The 11,877-nt window shown below is 32.3% G+C and overlaps 1 protein-coding gene across 1 annotated transcript in view; it reads right to left on the bottom strand.

Annotated features, from left to right (window-relative positions):
• LOC106688449 (T-box transcription factor TBX20) overlaps positions 1 to 11,877 on the bottom strand; it is a 123,647-nt gene that overhangs the window by 34,613 nt on the left and 77,157 nt on the right. The window contains exon 3 of the mRNA XM_014432917.3: positions 2,246 to 2,519. Coding sequence (XP_014288403.1) covers positions 2,246 to 2,519 — 274 coding nt within the window. The remainder of the gene's footprint in view (positions 1 to 2,245; positions 2,520 to 11,877) is intronic.

Raw genomic sequence — 11,877 nt, 5'->3', positions numbered from 1 at the left:
TATATTAATGATAGATCATATTTGATGACAATGATTCATACCGAACCACATGTTTGCTGTCTTACAAACACGAAAGCTCTGACCCACGAAAGTCCTGCAAAGTGGGGCGAAACGTCTGCACATAAATAATTTTTAACTTTTTTTGTACTTTTTTGACCGCATCCTCGACCATCTCATTAATATGTATAAAATATATAGTTGTAAAACTTCTATAAATGTGTTTAGAACAAATTAGATAATATAATAGGTCGACAGAAGAAATTATCCACGAACCGTTATGAACCCGAATTGCCAGCATTAGGAACGTGTTTGTCTTACAATTAAAACATTTACTAATGAAGCATAGAGTATTATTTGAAAAAAAACCAACTCAATCATTTAAATCGTAGCAACATTGAAAAGTGGGGAAAACTGGGAATCTATGTGAACAGAATACGTGAAGGATATTTCATCACAAAAGTATTTTAAGTTAATATCCAAAATTTATTTGATTTTTTTGAATTAAAGAAACATTGTAACTCGTCTTTTTGTTTCAAAACGTCTTCACCAATTCTATTTCACAACAAAATTGCTATGAATCTAACTAGGAAAAAAAAATAATAAAGGAATATTTCCAAGGTCCCCTGCTACGTCCTACAATACCCTGGTTATGAGCACTGGAGTCTTTTCAATTTGAGCAGATACGGTTGTAATACAGGCCGAGTTCCCCCGGAACTGTCAATTGGATCGAATATTGACTGGAACAAGGGAGGCAACAGATGTTGAACAAACAACAACAGGATCAGAGAGCAAACAGGAGACAAACACGACTTCACGGCCACACCGGATATTGTATAATTAAACTTATGAAATATGACAGGAGAAGACAGCTGCGTCAGATATTTTGCATTTCATATTCCCCCCTCCCCCCGACACCGTGCCAGTAAAATATTCTAAGCCGTTTTTTTCACGACCTGAAGACATATTTCTTAAAAAGGGACAACCCCCGCACGGCCGTATATATATTATGTCCCTATAAAAGGAACTTTCATATTATCCATTCAGGTCTATTAAAATGTTGGCTGGTGGGGGAAGGAGAATGTCATTCAATATATTATTCAAATCCTATTATTTACGGCGTGACAAAGTCAAATGCTACTGAAATATTACAAATATTTATCCACTCACGGACAGCAAGTTGTAAATTATATCTGAAATTGATTTCCCTCAATCTCAAATGGAACGTTTAACGGATTGAAACCTTTACAAGGACATACTTAAGATTTAAAAAAAAAATTAAAAAACCTTGCTCATAATTCTTTGGGATAAACGAGACATTTTTCCAGTATGAGGTTAAACAGTCTTGGAAATCGCTACTAAATTATTGGATTAACAACTAATTTTTTGTTTATTATTTGGTTTTACTGTCGTCCCAACTGACTCACTTATTTACTAGAGAAGGAGGCAAAAGTAGTATAAGCCCAAGAATTACCGCAATATGTTAATTTATTTTACAATCTATATCTGATTATTTTAAAATCTACATCTTTCTCCCACCAGAACATTTAACGTTGTAGACCAAAGGAGCACTTCATGTTGTTTTTTAACAAGTTATAAACTTGGTTACTTGAAACTCTTTATTAATAACTTCGGAATTATAAGTTAAATACTAAACCTATACTTGATAACTATAACCTATCACGGTGATACACCTCTCTTACAAACTAAGAAAGAAAACTTTAGATAATAATGAATTCAAATCCAACAGGATAGTCTTAAACACGAGATATAAACCGAGACGTATGAAGGAAGATAAAGATAGGTATAATCTTGCCCAAAAACATATGAAAGAAACTATGCCAGCACTCCTCCTTAGTAGTTTGACAACATAACTCTAAGTTTATTTTTTTTTTTACATCTATTGAGGAGTAAATATAATCCGGACCAGTCTAAAAACACCTGGATCTTCATCCTTAAAATATAAACACTAAACGATACGACAGGTCCGTGTAAAAACAAGCGATGCAGAATTATCATACTGACATCCTAATACTACAAGAAATGGGGTTCGCGTGCTCACGAGTTTTGTAAAGCCAATGATGAACACACCTGTTTCCTTTTCACTCCTAATTCTCTTGTTCGGACCATTCGAGAATCTACAGAAATAACTCCGTTCAGAATTACAAACTAAAAATTTCTTGCATCTTATTGTATTCGACATATACGGTTATGTTAGTCATGTTGATAACTACAAAACTCATCATACCTGGCCATTCTTGTCCATCTCGTTGTTGGTGAGCTTGACTTTCTCGAAGGAGACGACCTGCTTCCTCAGCTGTTCTCCAGTGAAGGGGGAGTCGGGATGGAGATAGAGCCTGGAGGGTGCTGGAGGGTCCGCTTTGCCCGCCACCAGCCAAGAGCTTCGATGGTAGGCGTACCTGTACCTCTTGTTGTCCACAGGTACGATGTCCATCAGCACCGCGTACCTCTGTTCGGCCCGAACACCGCTGAACGATACCCTCACTGTGGGAAACATACGCCTAGAACAAAAAAAAAATAAAAATTTATAAATAAGCTTATCGAAAAGAGTGTGTATAGTTTTGTATTTGAGTTCCAAGAAACGTACAAGTTTAAAAAAGTCAACTCTTAATCAGAACCTGATTGAACGAAAAGTATAATTTTCTTATTTAGAGGCCTGAATTTAAAAACTTTCGAATTTCATTTCTAAAAATCATTCCAAAATAACAACCATTCAATCTCATTCTATAGCACAGTAAGTAAAGACGTTGCAATGTATCGCTATCAACAGAAGTATCGTCATTAACAAATGATTCTGTATGTTATTCTTACCGTAAGTTAAAATTTTAAATTAAAATATATATATATATATATATCACAATTTCATTCAAAGCCGGACGGTTTTGCCCCTACAACAAATCCTGAGGACACATTACTTAAAAGTGGGACTGTCCAGCCGAATCTTAGACGTCTGGTCCCAAGGTTGAATTAAGAACCAATTATTCTGAATGTGCCCCAACTTTATAAATATCTGCATCTAAAAATACAATTAGTAAAATGATGAGAGAGCGAAGGGGATTAAAACTTGTATATGACATCAACAAGTAAAAAATTAAACAATTTTATACGACGCTTTAAAGAGCTGAAAGAGAATTGTTTTTAACTAATGTTTCAATAATTCATTAATACTGCTAAAACTACACAACAATGAAGTTTGCTTACGTATCTTGTTAAATGCAATTTTTTAAGGAAAAATGAAGAATAAAATTGAAGGTTCGATGACTATGAGATATTCATCTACCACTTTTAAAATTGGTTAGAAATATAAATTCAAAATTTTATTTTTAAAACACTATTACATTACTAACTGATAGGAGCCCGGCAATAAGTTCCGCTGAGATTGCTAAATAAGAAGCTGAGAATAGTAGGGCCATGTTTTCCATCTCATCGTCAAACCGCTTTAGTAAATGACCCACAATCATCCCGGCTGTTTCTACCGGCATCACGCGGGTAGGCTGTAATCTATCCCCGGTGTAAAGTGAATTTCTAGTAATTTTATTGCGGCTTTTTATTTATTTTTTTTTATACCCATCAGGGTGGGTAGGAAAGATAACCATCAAATTGTCAGGTGTGAACCGTGTGGTCAGTCACAATCAGGGGACAACTCATCTCAGTGGAAGAATCACGATACAGGAATCCACTGGAAAAGTATAAGTCAAGGAGTAGTTATGAATAATATTGATTAATTAATATAAAGATTATCAAAATTTAGGCTCAAGTATCCTTTTGAGGAAAAAAAGGTTTCTCAAAAATGTGATTTTTTTTTTTTAGAATGACCATTAGAAAAATGTTAGTTCTACTTCCTAGATCCTTCATGCTGCTTCCTTTAAAAATAGCTAGCTGCTGTTCAAGCATGCTTGTGTGTTTATAGTCAGTTACCTTGCTGAAGGGTATTCGTGTTAATGTACAGAATTTTAAAAGATTTAAATGTAAAGAATTTAAATGAATCTGTTTTATCTTATTTATCTATTTTTAAGTATGTCAAAAATAATTATACCATTTATTATTCACAAACATCTTTGTATTAGGAGTAAGTCAGTCGATTCAAAAGTGTAAAATTGCATTTTTTTAATATTAGTTATAACTAATTTAATAATCGGATAATTTTAGTTAATTATTCTCAATAATTACAATTTTTTTTTTAGAAATTAAAAGAGGAAAACTTTGGAATAATACTAATTAGATATTTTCATAAGAAGCCATCGGCATTTTTAAAAATATGAGTATATATCTTTAATTTAAAAAAAAAAAAAATAAAATTATCTAAAATATATTTTAATTATTAATAATAAATTATATGGGTCAAAGGTAACAAAGTTGTAGTTACTTATATGAGTGAAGTATAGTTGATATATGTATCCAAATACCCGTATATGTAGGTCTACACGAAGTACTAATACCTCCAATTTTGCCACCCAGGAAGTAAAAAGAAAAAAAAACCTAAAGTAAAGATGAATTTACCAAAAAAAAAAAAAAACAGATGTTTTGAGAAATAAAAGCTCCCTGAGAGGTCTTTTACATCTTTTCCTTCTATCCTTTTATGGTTAATAATTGGCCCAGGAGATAATTATCTGATAAGTTCAGATGTAGAGGATGATTATAGTAATTTTGACTGCCTTGTATTATATTTCATTATTATTCCCAGTAGTGAAGAAATGGCTTCGGTAATTAGCTAGTATTAGGAATTGCTGTTTTTTTTTTTGGAATTCAACGTTACATAAAAGTTGTTATGATACTTTTAAATGATTTCTCACAGACGTTTTTAATCGAATTTATGACTTCATTAAGGAAAACTTCGTTTTTTATTTTGGAACGAGTCGATTAATTGGTTAATTGCGGCGTAGAGTACTTTACAGCTTATAGTGGACTAATTTCACACGGAGGAAGTAGGATCCGATATTTATTGAGGAAACGACAGGCTATTGAAGTATTATTAGCGGCTTCACTTAGCTAACTATTCCTCCGAGTCCCTGTTGGGACAAAGTCAAATAATAATTATTAATGAGCATAGATAGGATCGAGAGATGGTCCACCTGCTCGGGCAGATGTGGGCTCAGCGTTCAAGGCAATCATATCATATCTGTCTACCGCTCTCCGCTCAAAGGCCAGGATTTCACTTTCACACAAGGTTAAAGGTTAAAAGGTTTTTAAAAAATAAGGAGTTTGAGGCTATAGTTTATTATCTTTAATTAATCTACCTCAGAACATTTGCCAAAACTAACTACTGTATTTTATTTACTTGCAGTGTAAACCGAACTTATTTTTTATTGATATAGCTTAGTCATCCCAGTAACTAGATAAATACTGCTGGAATACAGCTGCAAATAATGTTCTTTCTCACGCCTGGCGTGCCCTTTTTCACGCATTCCACATCGTGAATCAAATAATGATAGTTCAATAGTATGAATGACTGAAAAGCGATGTTGTATATAAATTATCATGATATGGTATAATCAGTTTTTATTATACTGATATATATATTTTTTTTATTTATTCATACCGTATTTGTATTTCTTTCATATTTCTTTTCAGTGCCCTTAATTGTGGCAATAGTATGATTATTATTCAATAAAAATATACCTAGAAGTGATAACTCGTATCTTTAAAACGACAACACAGCCCTATTCTTGGTTAGGAGTGAATAATAAACAAAATAATATTTTTCTCTTTAATTTCGCTCAAATAATTACTATCTGGCAAAAAAAAAAAAAAAAAAAAAAAAAAAATGAAACGACGTTCCACGAATATACAACTCATTAAACCGATGGATAGATATTTATTTATTGTGGTGAAACGTCTTTAGCGATGTTCAACTAAAGAAAAAAAATATATAAGAAAGTAAATTAATTTTGCGACGCAAAATGAAACGGAAATGGTGGGGATGAGGAAGAGGCAATGCTGGTCAATTCAAGCAGGAATATGTTTATCTAGGAGAGTAGGATGTAAGAGGAGCTTCACAATACCGGTCCCCGTGCCGGTCCAATTAAGTGAACTCCTTTAAACTTCTGTTTATATATTGCGATATAAAATTTTTCCTGCTAGAATTGATTTAGAAGGGATGACTATTATTGATACATTATTTCATTTCCAGGCCAGTCCCAACACTACTACAATTTTTTCATTCGAAAAGAAGCGGTATGTTCTTTGCTTGAATATTAGTACATTTGACAAATAAAATCAAACATTAATGGTTACAGATATTTGAAATTCTATCTGCTTTATAACCTCTATGTCCATGACCAGAATTTTCAATTTTTTTATTTATGGACCTGAATATTTCCAGTTATGCGAAAATCACCATTATAAGCTGTTCTTTTTGAAGGTAGTCATACAATAAGCTGAAAATTATTGAAAAAAATAAAAATATAGTAAAAATACAACGTTGACCTCATACACTAATAGACGGTATACAGATAACCATTTTTCACCTATTATCGTAGACATCTGTTTACATTTTTTTTTCTTTATTGAATATTCATTGAGCTCTCATGGTTCGCCTGACTCAGCCACGTTATATATTACCAAAGGGGACAGAGCCCTTCCTTTATTTATCCCCCGGAGGACGAGAGACTGATAATCCTCAGCGGGAAGGCTACTTTAGCAGGAGCAGTAACAAGGACTAAGTAGCTTAATTATCTAGCTGCCTGACAGTGGGGGATCCATTTGGGGCCAGGTATCTCGGATCAGGGACCAGATATCTCGGATCAGGGGCCAGATATCTCGGGATGGCTAATCGCTTCTTAGCCCTCCTTCCATTAGATAAATAACGGTCATTTCCATTTCCGCAAAGAAGGTGTCACTGCCCTCGATAGGTCTTAGCCTTCTTAACGGGTACTAAGGGAGTTAATGTCAGTCTAACGAGGTTTTCAACGAAGCGTAAGAAGTAAATACACAATTTCCTTAATCAACTTTCCCTAACTAGACCTTAGCGAATTTATTGTATAATGGATTCATTTGAATGCTTTTTATTTTTTTTTTAATCGAATCTGTAATCTGAAAAACAACCTGATAAATATTTTAATATATATTGCATTCTGTTTGTATATATTTTAAGAGAGTTTTTTTTATTCATTTATTTATTTTTATTAAAGATACTTCCTACGTATTAGTTTAAGAAAACACCTTTAATTCATTTAACAACGATTTTGGAGTAGGAAAACAAAAATTTCCCCCTTCATCACTAAATCAAATCCTGCGGTGTGTTGGAATAAAATGTCATGTTTTCTGTATAATTCGAAATATAATTTTTTCATCTAGCTTTTACCTGACTCCATATTTTATTTTTACTTTTGACTATTTACTAGAAAGTTTTTTTTTGTTATGTATTTGGATGATAGAGTTAAAATACTTCCTTTAACAACGTAAGTTAGATGAAAACCGTATGAAAAAGTTATGTGCAGAATTCATTACGAGAAATATCATTTCAACACACCGCAGGATTAAAATGCCTGAAGATGGGGGTAATAAAATAAAAGCTTTATTTCATTCAACAACGTTTCGGTGTTGAATGAAATAAAGATTTTTATTATGAAATAATCTGTAGGAAGTGTGAATTATAAAGAATTGTAAAGAAACCTTACCACCCAAGTAGCTAACAAATAAAGTTTTCATTAAATAATCAAGAATAATTATTATTACCAATTCACTTATTTGTGAATTCATAAACCTTTTTAAGGATATTATTATCAATTCCAATTTTTTTCTCGTTTGAATTTTACAAGCGTAAAAAACAAAAAAAAATAGTTAAATAAATATTAAATACTCCTTAACTGGCTACAGTTTGCATAAAAAATATTCTAATTCTTGACCAGAACAATCCTAATATTATTCCTGCTAAATATTTAATGCAAATGGTTTGTTGAAACAAACCGGTCGATAGCTTATTCAAGTCTAACAACCTCGAAGTGACAATAAAAAGAGTAGCATCTGCTTTATTGCTGGCACGGTGTTTGTTTTCTATTTAATTGCCTTTTCTTTTTTAATTATATTGAACGGAAAAGGAAATGATGGAATAATTTCATTTTATTACCCAGTGTTATTCTTTTATTAGTATGAGTACTATTACCTCTTTAATTTATGTAAAAGCGTGGATAATTGTTTATACTTCATACTAATTTTCTCTGTAATATCGCAGAAAATACTAAATAATTCAAAAACACTATCCAAAATTATAGTCTCAAAACATTTATTTCATTCACACGTCCAACGTTTCGGCCAACTCGGCCATCCTCAGGGACAATCTCAAATTACTATGAGACATATCATCCAACCATTTAAAAAAACTCCATACAGGCCATTCTGCCCAGGTCAAAACATTAATATCTAATATGTCAAAATTACATTAAAAATCACAGTCAAATTATTTCTCTTTTATCACTATTTATACACTTTTATTATTTAGTAAACAATTACCAGTCTCAAGAAAGAAATTTAAAGATTATAAATCGCAGAAAATGTTTAGGTAGCGTTTATACATATGGTAATTTATTTAACCTAATTTTAAATATTTTTATGTTTATATATTTATTTTTCTATTTTTATTTTTTTTTACGAACATAAATTTGGAAATTTAAATTTTAACTTGATTTTAGGGTTACTTAGAGTAACTATTTTAGAACATAGTATTCAGAAAATCCAAATAATAAAGTTTAATTTTATCTTTAACAATCAAATTTGGATTATACGGAAGAAATCGTACTAAAATTAATTTGGTAGAAATCGGCAGCCTAAATCGAGGATACTTATCTATTAACAATTAATCGTTAATAAATTTGAGATTTGATATCAAGTGCATTCAAAATATAACAAATTTATATATATAGAAAATTGTATAAGTTTGATAGTTCGGATAGAAATAGCATTTTGATATCTGTCGATGGTAACATAGTTAGTATTTCGAGCCATTTCTAGCAAGAATATATCATAAAAATGATTTATTTTTTTAAATCAAATGGATTTTTTGGAAAAACATAATCAATAAAAAATAGGTTTATTATCGTATTTATAAGTTTAACTAATATTCGATATATTTAAAATAACATAAATTGAAGACTTGGTATGTAGTTACTACTCTTAAATACTTGTTCACTGGTCCAAGACCAGTCATGCTAGAAGAATGTTCCGTGACGGAACGCCCACACGAAGAAGATACTGATGACGCGACTGATAGGCGAGCTGGTAGGTCTGATCAGCTACCAGTTTGATGATGATTGCAAGGACTATTAATCTCATTCAGCTGTCTCAATGTGTGTTAAGCTGGTCTATGACAATCGCTTTAACTACCACTGGAAGTTTTGAAACTATAAGTCTTTTGAACAATATTAATTTAATCTTTTTCAATTAATCAATTTAATTAATTTTTATTTTTTTTAAATACTCAAGTTGTCTACATTCATACCCATGAACATGCAAAAGGAGGATTCCTCTCCAAAAGGCTTTATTTCGACTTATTGTTTGTTCATTAGTTCACTGTATACTGTTCAGCAGGTGTAGTGGATAAAGGACATTTAATAGGGTACAACAACAATTAACAGATGGACAATGTTCATAAATCACATTTTCGTCTTAATGCGTGTAAATTAGTGAAGATTTCGAAAAATTTCTCAATTTCATCGTAGTTGTTTAAGAAAACAAAAATGTTCTAGAATCGACGCGTGCAGCTCTGTGTTTTAAAATTACACTGTTAATCCACAGTGAAATTTCAAAAGCAGGATGTACGGAGGAATTAAAAATTCTTCACCTCACTATTAGGTATACAATATTTCTGAATATATAATTTAGATAATCGCTAGGAAATCATGTGCAAAAACGCTAATGACAGCTTCCCTCCCGCTTATTACACGTTGTTCCACCCGAGCCGTATGAAGTTTTCCAATGAAACAACAATAATTATGCCTTACTTTTCAACAATTTTAATTCGTTTTTTTAATTAAATAAACGGACAATTTAGTTATCGAGACTTCAACAGAAAGCCTGAAGAGGGGCTATTATGTAAATTCGGTGATAATCATGTGAAATGATCCCAAATTGCCCTGGCTTTATTTGCCTTATAGATCTGACGTATTAAATATTATCGTGGACGGTACCGCGGCCTGACAGGCTGGTATTAGAGCCGTGGTCTTTCTAGGGCGGCCACCGATCCCTAGCTACAATCACTGTTAAATTAAAAATAACTAAAAAATAAAACTCTGGGCTGTAGACAACAAATGTTAATTACCTCAGTAACTATCCTCTTGAATACCACCAGCAGAACACAAGAGGCATACAATTGTCTTCAAACGTAAACGAATGAAACCAATAAGCTATTTTTTAAAAATAAGATCACGTAAATGTTGGCTAAAGCCAGCACACCTCACACTAACAGTCTAAAAAAAGATTCTCCAAATAGGGGTGGAGTAAACCACTTGAGGTGTTGAGAACCGCAGTAGACTGTCATATTATTTATGAAGTTTCAAAGCTTATTTTTTTCTTGCTATCAGTTGGCTACGTAATAATTTTATTAATACCAAAATCATTGAGGAGATATAGCCGGTTTAAAATATTGGACTAATGTCTTAGATATCAACTTGTTAGTGCAAAAATGTATCAAGCCACTCATGACAACTGCGTAATGCTATGTTATTGCTAGCAGAAATGTATGGATTCACTAACATTAAAGGAAAGGTAATAACAAATAATGGGCCATTGGTCCAGTACTTTGTTTGTAGGGCAGCACTGTTTTCAGAACAAAGGTTATAATATTTTGCAAGATCATGCTGTCATCAGATTTTTCCTTAATTAAGGGTACCAAATTTATGAGGCTAGGTGGACCTCAGCACGGCTTCAGAACCCACAGGGTTGACTCACGATTACATTGAAACAGAAAATATTTATCTACCTCAGCCGGACGGTTACGGTTCTCAAACTCACAGGTGCAAAGGATGGTTCTCTGAGTTCGATCTGCTTTGAGCAGTAGTATTAAAACTTCGACACATGGGAGCTTGGAGACCTCCGAGAATGAACCCATGTGTAAATTTATAGTGACCTGTCTTAAGTCTAAATATGGTTTCGTTCCTTCTTTATTTTCTTGAGGTTGTGGCCCATTTGTTACCCTCCATTCTTGTTCCAGATAGTTTTGATTGTTTTATCTTCCCTAGTTTTCTATAAAAATTTTCTTTTACTAGTGCACCCACTCCTCCAATGCAACATCTTATACCACAATGCTTCTCTCTTTCTAACCATATGGTCCGCATTTTCGACTTTTTCATTGTCCAAGTTTTACAGTGACAAGACAACAATTATTGCTCTATTTTTACCATAAGTCAAGCATTGGCCTAATTAGTATTACTTCCTCATGGAATCATGATAATATTATTGTTACAGTTACAACTGTAAAAAGGATTGAAAACATTAACTGAAACATTACTGGGTTTTAACGTTAGCTGTTCTACATAAGGTGTTATAATATAAGCAAATACAATCTGATTCTTTTTTCATTAGCTAATGTTTCTTCAAGCACCCGTGAACTCCTATAATAATGTGAATATTATAATAGTTTTAAAAATACATGATTGCTGAATGTTATGAATAACATAACTCTACCTTCAACATATTTAGTATCAATGCAGGACATCCTGCAATTAAAGTAAACAAGAAAAAATATGTTTTAGAAGAAATTCCAGAGGGCTTATACGTTGTACTGTATACAGGCTATTATAAGGAGAAAATATGTCAGAATAAATTAGGACAGAGAAAAAGAACGTTTCACGCATGTTGATTAATTCCTTTAATTTTGTCTAGATCATAAACGTGATATAGTCAAAAAGTTAATTAAATTATAAG

This window comes from Halyomorpha halys, unplaced genomic scaffold (assembly GCF_000696795.3).
Source record: "Halyomorpha halys isolate HHAL.00 unplaced genomic scaffold, Hhal_1.1 Scaffold1128.1, whole genome shotgun sequence".
Taxonomy (NCBI): domain Eukaryota; kingdom Metazoa; phylum Arthropoda; class Insecta; order Hemiptera; family Pentatomidae; genus Halyomorpha; species Halyomorpha halys.
This window is presented reverse-complemented; position numbering and strand designations above follow the sequence as displayed.